At 37.5% G+C, this 8,444-nt stretch overlaps 1 protein-coding gene across 1 annotated transcript in view; it reads right to left on the bottom strand.

Annotated features, from left to right (window-relative positions):
- Nucleotides 1-4,772: 4,772 nt before the first annotated feature.
- Nucleotides 4,773-8,444, bottom strand: part of CNTNAP4 (contactin associated protein family member 4) — a 285,905-nt gene continuing 282,233 nt past the window's right edge. Inside the window, exon 24 of the mRNA XM_086349985.1 lies at nucleotides 4,773-5,512. Within this exon, the coding sequence (XP_086206111.1) occupies nucleotides 5,319-5,512 (194 nt within the window). The 3' untranslated portion in view covers nucleotides 4,773-5,318. The remainder of the gene's footprint in view (nucleotides 5,513-8,444) is intronic.

Raw genomic sequence — 8,444 nt, 5'->3', positions numbered from 1 at the left:
TTCTATACCTAACTCAGGAAATATGGGGACAGACAGTGACCTGGGCTCAGGTCATTTTACACAGAGAAACAAAGAATAACCAAATACAGGTTCCTCTCTAGGAAAGTTCAACCAAAAAGGATCTGGAGTAAAGGATATCTGGCTAGTTGGATGAAGAAAAATACAGTAAATAAGTGTGTGGTAGCAAAACAGAAACAGATTCATCAGAGGTCTATCCTTCTTCTTCAGGAACTACCTAAGCTGAAGAGCTGTTTGTCCAAGTTGATGCCCCGGGCACCAAGCAGTCAATACCCAATGCCTGGCTGATGGTGGTGGCCGGAGTTAAGTCACTAAATCATGTCTGACTCTTGCAACTGCATGGGTGTACCCCATCAGGCTCTTCTGTCCATGGGATTTTCCAGGCAAGAATACTGGAGTGGGTAGCCATTTCCTCCCCCAGGGGACCTTCCTGACCCAGGGATTGAACCCGCATCTCCTGCCTCGCAGGCAAATATACTTATTTACCACTGCCCAGTGAAAGCAGGAATCGGCAAACTATAGCAGACCAAATGCAACTCACTGCCTACGTTTGCAAGGTCTGTCAGCCAAGAATAGTTCATACATTTTTAAATGATTGTCGGGGTGCAGGGGAGGAAATCAGAACAGAAACATTTGATGACGCTGGAGTGGAAATCATGTGAAATTCAAATTTCACTGTTGATAAGTACAGGAGTTATAATGCCCCAGCCTCTCCCCAATTCAGGACTTCTTTAAAGGACCACATTCACAGGGTGGGCTGAGTCTGTTGTGATGGCACCAACCTCTCCATCCACCCAACTCTGCATCTTCTTTTCTCAGATGTTGACCTCTACATTCAGTTCAGTTCACTTCAGTTGCTCAGTAGTGTCTGACTCTTTGCGACCCCAAGAATCACAGCACGCCAGGCCTCCCTGTCCATCACCAACTCCAGGAGTTCACTCAAACTCATGTCCATCGAGTCGGTGATGCCATCCAGCCACCTCATCGTCTGTCGTCCCCTTCTCCTCCTGGCCCCAATCCCTCCCAGCATCAGAGTCTTTTCCAATGAGTCAACTCTTCGCATGAGGTGGCCAAAGTACTGGAGTTTCAGCTTCAACATCAATCCTTCCAATGAACACCTAGGACTGATCTTTAGGATAGACTGGTTGGATCTCCTTGCAGTCCAAGGGACTCTCAAGAGTCTTCTCCAATACCACAGTTCAAAAGCATCAATTCTTCAGTGCTCAGCTTTCTTCATTACTCCCTAGTAAATTTCCTTCATGACAATCTCTGCCTCAAGAGTTTGCTTCCCCAGAGAACTCAGCCTGTTAGGAATGTAATTAAGAAACACGGAGAGAGCTAAAAAGTGACAGCTAAAGGAGCTGAACATGATACGGCAGGGGATAGGGCAGTGCAGGGCTATTTTCCCTTGTAAGATGTCTTGTACTACTTGAGATTTAAAATAAATGCATGTATCTTAAAATATATTTTAAATATAATACTATAAATAGGGAAGATAATAAAAAATGGTTTCCCCAGAAAAGCCATTACAATGGGGGTCAGATGGTTTTCCCTCCCACTTTATTTGCATTTTCCAATCGTCAAAACCACGCTCCGGGGAAGTTACTGACACACCAGAAGTCCAACTCTCTTACCACATTATGTGCAAACTGTTCATATTTTCTTGCTTCTCACAGTCTTCCTTGTAAACACGCATGTGCTCATTCACATACATTTCAAACACACAGTCAGCTGCTGAATTTTTTCTTCCCTGTTACCACTCTCCATTATCTGAACTTTGGAAAAGTAGAAGTTGAGCAGAACTTATTAAATGCATCTGTAAAATTGTATTATTTAGTTAGATTAATCATTTAGTTGATATGTGGATTGGGAAATCGATCAACAAAACATATTTTAATGAGATGTGCCACCTTCTACCATATGGAAAACACTTGAAGTGACTCAGTCAGATCCAATTCATACTGAGTATTTCATTAAGACTACCTATGTTTCAGTTAAAATATCTCTCTTAGGATCAAGAACCATAAGCTTAATAAATATTTTTTTAAAGAAAACCAAGTCTATTGATGGCAATGACCTACAAACAAAGGTTTATGTTCATTTAAATATGGAAAAGATCTAGAACTAGAACTTGGACAAAAAGGAAACCAAGAACCTCCAAATTTTCTATACCACTAAATAACTATCAAAACTTCATGTCCTGAAGGCACTAATTATCAGCAAAGTGTACAGCAAAAATGAAATTCTTGTCACAGCCTCACCACTTACACAGTACTATTAATATATGTCCCCTTGGGGATATAACCATATACCCTCATATACATGCATCTCAGACTTTTCATCTGTAAAACTAAGATTTTCACACTAAATAATATACCAGTGATCACCAGTTGCATGATGGACTCTGTTGCAAGGATTATTTTTTTATAGACGAAGGATAAGACCACCTGGTGAGAGAGAATCTGGGATGCTTAACTTCTGTCTGGTTATTGTCTGGGTTCTTCTTCTTCTGGTTTTTGTCTTTAACTTACTGTCTAAATAATTTATTAAATTTGCTTTAAAGAGCAACACTGGGGAAAAGATTTTTAAAAATGGAACTATTTCCTAGAGTGGATATAGTTTCTACAAAATTAAGATGTCATTTCCTAGGCGTGACCCTCATTTCATGTGCCATGCTAAGTCCATTTTATTTCATATTTGAATTTAATGAGGTTTGAGAAATTTGGTCTTCTCAAAAGAGAATGTTAATTACATATTGTTTTCATTTGTGTTACTTGAAATAATCAATAAAGAATTTTTAAACGTTTATATTTCAGCAGTGTGTGTTATATTCTTACATATGATCCTATGCATATATATAGGGTTCATTGGCCAAGTTCTCTGCAGAAGTAAAAGGATATCACCCAATGTAAACACAAGTAGCCTTTAAGCAAACAAATGCTAACAGGCAAATTGTTGTTCTCTGGAAAAATGTAAAATCTAGTTCAACTTCCTTGTTACAATCAGGAAACATTTTTGTATATTTTCTTTCATTTCTGAGTCTAGTTAAAAGGAAAAGTACATTATAAATGCAACTTTTGTTAACAATTCATAATAATCATGGGGTGTACCAAAAAGTTTTAAAAAGTCACAAACACCAGTAAAGAAGGCATACTTCTACACATCTTTTTACTGTTTTGAGAAAAAAAAAAATCCAGTATAATTCCCTCATTTGAAACTTTTATACAACATCTCAAAATATATTCTGCATTTTACTTCAAAAATGCATTTTATTAAGAAAAAAGAAGGAACAGATTACAAACCAGGGAATGAAAGTCATGGCGTATGATATATCAGTGCGTTTTAATGCCATAATGTTAAACCTAGCAGAGCAGACCACAGAGTACTGTGAGGCTTCACTGTCTATAAGCCTGTCTACCTTCCAGCTCCCAACCAAGTTAACACTGCTACTAAATAACCAGAACACATGTAAAAGATTCCGGGCTGTTACCACTGTATTCAGCTTTGCATGAAATGAAAACTACCATTTTGGTGTTCAACCCCTTGGCGGCTACCACAGGACTTTAAAGAAAAAGAATGCTATGTATCCATATAGGTCTTTCATAAACCACGGTTAAGATTTTGTCAAGCATTTACAGAAACATCAGAATTAACACAGTGCTATGAGAAAGGACAGGCAGGTTTTATAAGGAGAGTTAAGAGGGAAAATAAGGGGAAAAGCATTCACTTTACGTATTTCCAAATTGTTCTGGTGTGGACAAACTAAAGCATCTAATTTTTCCTTGGCAGACACCTGAAAAGTATGAGTATAAATGCCAAAGTGCCTTTGCTACATAATTGGCTTGTGGAATTCAAAGATAGCTACATGAAGGCATCTTTTCACATGGCCCCAAAGGTAATTACTGCAACAGTTTCATAAAGTGACGATAATTATTTGAATTTCAGGCACGTATATATCTCCTAATCAGAATGTACTCGTTAGTAAGTTATATTGATTTTTGGTTCTTTTTGAGAAATGTACTCCATCATCATAAATGAGAAGTAACTCAAATGATAGAATATGACATATAATATGCCATCACCCCTTAGAAGGAACACACTTTAACAACTCTACTGGTTTTGCAAAAAAGGGGGCGTGACTGAAGCTTATATTCCAAAAAGTATGCCCTGGAGATTAGTATATAGCTAAATATATACCTGAAGTGGGGGATATAATTTAGAATGAAGAATGGAGCTTACATGTCAAATTGTCTCTTTTTTCTAATACATAAGAAGATGCTCCATGGTATATAGTGAATAGAGATCAAAGAAAAGTGGGTGATATACTTTAGAAAAACAGAATTATAAACCTATAAAGAAAGCTTACATAGGATTTGGGGAAAATATTCTCAGAAGTATATTTCATTTGAGACATTGCAGTTGTAAATAAAAAATAATTCTTTGCAGTGTTAAGAATTGTGTGTGTGTGTGTTTTATCAACAAGTTTACTTGCAAATATTTCACATTCTTTGGGAAATGGGCATTAACCAGGTTCTTAACTACTACCAATACCAAACCATGACAACAAATTAAACAGAAATGTTTTAAAGGCAAGACATCACATACTGATGACCAATGCACTTTCTGAGTCTTGTTACATACAAATTTTATGTTCAGAGCTGGAGCCTTACGCACAAAACCTCATGTTTTCAAAATCATTAAAAACAGTCAAATCGAAATAGAGCAATACAAACAAACCAATGAAAACAAAAACATTTTTCCAGAGTATTGATAAATTGTATTGAATGCAATACAGAGAAAGGCAAAGGGTTTATATACTTTTGGCCACTGAAGATGCAAACACCAGCCAAACAGGATCTTAGAAGCATTTCCAGGTCTATGAATAACACCATGGGGACACCAAAGCAAACACAGCATATGTTCTCAAATAAAGCAAGGTCATTATAGTCCAATTTTGATTTTCACCTCTAACACAACTTAGGTAGCACGTGGTTGAGAGGCTAGCACTACAGTTTTCACAATGAAAAACTGTAGCTCTCAAGTGAGTTAAACTTCTGCTTTAGATTGTATCAGAATGGCTGGAAATTAACAGCAATATCTAATTCTTGTTATGCAGAATGACCGCTGTGGGAAATAAGTCAATGGATGAGGCCTCCTGGAGCCATCTCGAGTCTGGCAATGTGGCAGTGCTGCAAATCCATTGCCTGTACATTCAGTGGGAGAGCTTGCTTTTTGTTCTTTGAGAGCCCCTGGCTATTACATCAGGCTATTGTAATTATACAGTAAATCATCTCTGCCAATCAGAAGAAGTACTCTTTCTGATTTTCATTGACTGGATTTTGTATATTAAGCTCACTTTTCAAAACAGCCTCAGCATTGTCTACATTCTCTGACCTTTTTGCCTCATTTCTTTTGTATAACCTTTTCTGCTGATAAATGCGGACAGCTATGGCAGCGATGCACAGCAAGATAAAGATCACAACAGCTATCAAACCTAGTGAGAGAAGAGAAGAGACACACAAAATCAGAACCGTTGTCCAAACAGAAACTGTATAGACTTCATTGTTTAAGAAGTCACAGTAAAATTATTTTCTACCAAAATCAAGCATCTAGTACATGTAAGTTGGAAATATCAAAAATCTCAGGCATTTCTGGATCAAGTATTATCAAAATATGTTGAGTTTACTTCTGAGTTCTGTCTTATGGGCTCACCTTCATTTATTCTGAATGCATATTATAATGGATTATTTAGTGTATTTGTATATACAATTTTTTTAATAATATATTACTTCACATCTCTAAGTCCATGGGGTCATTCATATTAATACCTAGACAAGTTTAGTTATTTTGAAATTATATAGTAGTAGTAACATCATAAAATAATCAAGTGTGTTTTTAATACTTAAATATGTGAACATTTTAAAACTGAACTTTAGTTGATTTACAATGTTGCGTTAGTTTAAGGTGTACAGCATGATTCCATTATACATATATATATATACACACACATACATGTATCTCTATTATTTTTCAAATTCTTTTCCTTTATAGGTTGTGACAAAATATTGAGTAAAGTCCCTGTGCCATACAAGGTCCTTGTTGGTTATCTATTTTACATATAGTAGTGTGTATATGTTGATCCCAATCTCCTAATTTATCCCCTTAAACGTTAACATTTTAATGAAGTTGATTATCAATAATTTGTTATATCCCTAAATAGCAAGAACAAGTTTTATATGAATAATCCTTACTATGAACTATATTGATCCTGATACACAGATGAGATTATATCTATATTAAGAATATTGACTTTTTGAGACATCTGATTGTAAATAAAAAATTTAAACACCACAGCAGTTAGCTATGCTAATTGGTTACCAATTCTGGCATTATGTTAAGTCAGTTATCTTCAGAGTGAGATCTCTGAATCCTTGATGGTTCCTGGAACATTTTGAGGAGGCCCATAGCGTCGACGCTATTCGTAATAACTCTAAGATGCCTTTCTCACCATGTTGACGTGCCCACTGAGAGAACAAAGCAAGGTTAGGTAGAGTTCCTGGTACCTTAACATGAACTAAGGCAAGGTCACCAAAGTTTCAAAGTGGTCACTGAATTCATAAAGTAAGCAGGCACTGCTCTGCCAGCTTCATTTAAGAATGTCCTTGATGAAGCACTAAAAATTATACATTTTGTCAAATTGTGACTTTTGCCCATAAGACTTTCTCACATTTTGTGTGATGAAATGGAAAGTATCTGTAAAGTACTGATACTTCTCCCACAGACTGAAGTACGGTGGCTGTCTCTGGAAGAAGGCCAGTGTGAGCATTTCAGTTGAGTTGTGAGCTGAACTAGTTGCTTTTTCCTGTAAAGAACACTGTTTTTCTTGGAAAGAACAACTGACAGATAAACTGTGGTTGTTTTAACTTGGATATCTGGCAGAAATTTTCTCTAAAATGAAGTGAATCTGTCACTTCAAGATAAACAACTGAAAGTGTAGGATGCCAGTGATCAAAGCCAAGTTTTCAAATGAAACGTAGAACTTGGAAAACTGTTGTCTGTCACAAGTTTGAGAGTTCCTCATACTTAGACTCTTCTGGTGAAATCAGTGGCGGTGTGAACATAGTGTTTTCAGATGAAAATAAGTACAACGGAAACAGCAAGGTGGATGGAGTCTCATATCATAAAACAAGGACTCTTTGCTCTAGTTTAAAGTAGGTGTAAACAACTCTGATCACTCCAACTGAAACCAAAACTTCAAAGGTCCTCATCAGTCACAATGGATTCTCGAGTACGTGCTCTGATGGGCAGATTGACTACAGCTAATAATATTGCCAGGGGCTAAGCCGATTTTTGGCTATGACACACTTATCTGAGAGGGATAGCAGAAACTTCAAAGGTCCTCATCAGTCACAATGGATTCTAGAGTACATGATCTGATGGGTAGATTGACTATAGCCAATAATATAGCTAGGGGCTAAGCTGAGTTTTGGCTATGTCAGCTTTATCTGAAAGGGATAGCAATTCCTTGCTGACAGATCTAACATAAATCTGATAAGTGAATTCTGTATTGAAATCTGAAGAATTTTCTAATGGATATAATTGTCTTATTTTTGTTATATTAATAAAGAATAATTGAAATCAGAATATCCATTTGTTGTCATATATTTTGCCTCTCATCTTAGAAAAGTAATGAGTTGTTATCAGTATTCTATTGCTTGGTTATAGGCCTCTGATTTAAAGAAAGAGATCCTAAACAATTTCAGTGGAGAAAGCTGATGAAGTAGGTACAGACAGTAGGCTGTGTCTTAATTGCTGTGTCTTAATTGTGTGTCTTAATTGTTGTGCTGTGCTTAATTGTGTCCGACTCTTTGCAGGTCCATGGACTGTAGTCTGCCAGGCTCCTCTGCCCACATAATTCTCCAGGCAAGAGTACTGGAGTGGGGTGCTCTTTCCTACTCCAGTGGATCTTTCTGACCCAGGGATCAAACCCATATCGCCTGCATCTCCTGTGTCTCCTGCATTGGCAGGTGGATTCTTTACCACCAGCACCAAGTGGGAAGCCCACACAGACAGCAGGCTACTGCAGACAAAATCAGGGATGAGCTCTGGAATGGGTTTGCTCCATGCATGTGATTTATCTCTTGTAATTGGAGACGGTTTATATCCTTTGGCCACCTGATGCAAAGAACTGACTCACTGGAAAAGACCCTGATCCTGGGAAAGATTGAAGGCAGGAGAACAAGGGGACAACAGAGGATGAGGTGGTTGGATGGCATCACCAACTCAATGGACATGAGTTTGAACACGCTCCAGGAGTTGGTGATGGACAAGGAGGCCGGGCGTGCTGCAGTCTATGGGGTCACAAAGAGCTGGACACAATTGAGTGACTGAACTGAACTGAATTAGAGACAGTGTTATGTCAGGGT

The sequence above is a fragment of the Bos grunniens genome, chromosome 18 (genome assembly GCF_055505025.1).
Source record: "Bos grunniens cultivar Pamir isolate PY7600 chromosome 18, Bosgru_T2T1.0, whole genome shotgun sequence".
In the NCBI taxonomy this organism is placed as follows: Eukaryota; Metazoa; Chordata; class Mammalia; order Artiodactyla; family Bovidae; genus Bos; species Bos grunniens.
The sequence above is the reverse complement of the archived record's forward strand: the minus strand, read 5'-3'. Positions and strand labels throughout refer to the sequence as shown.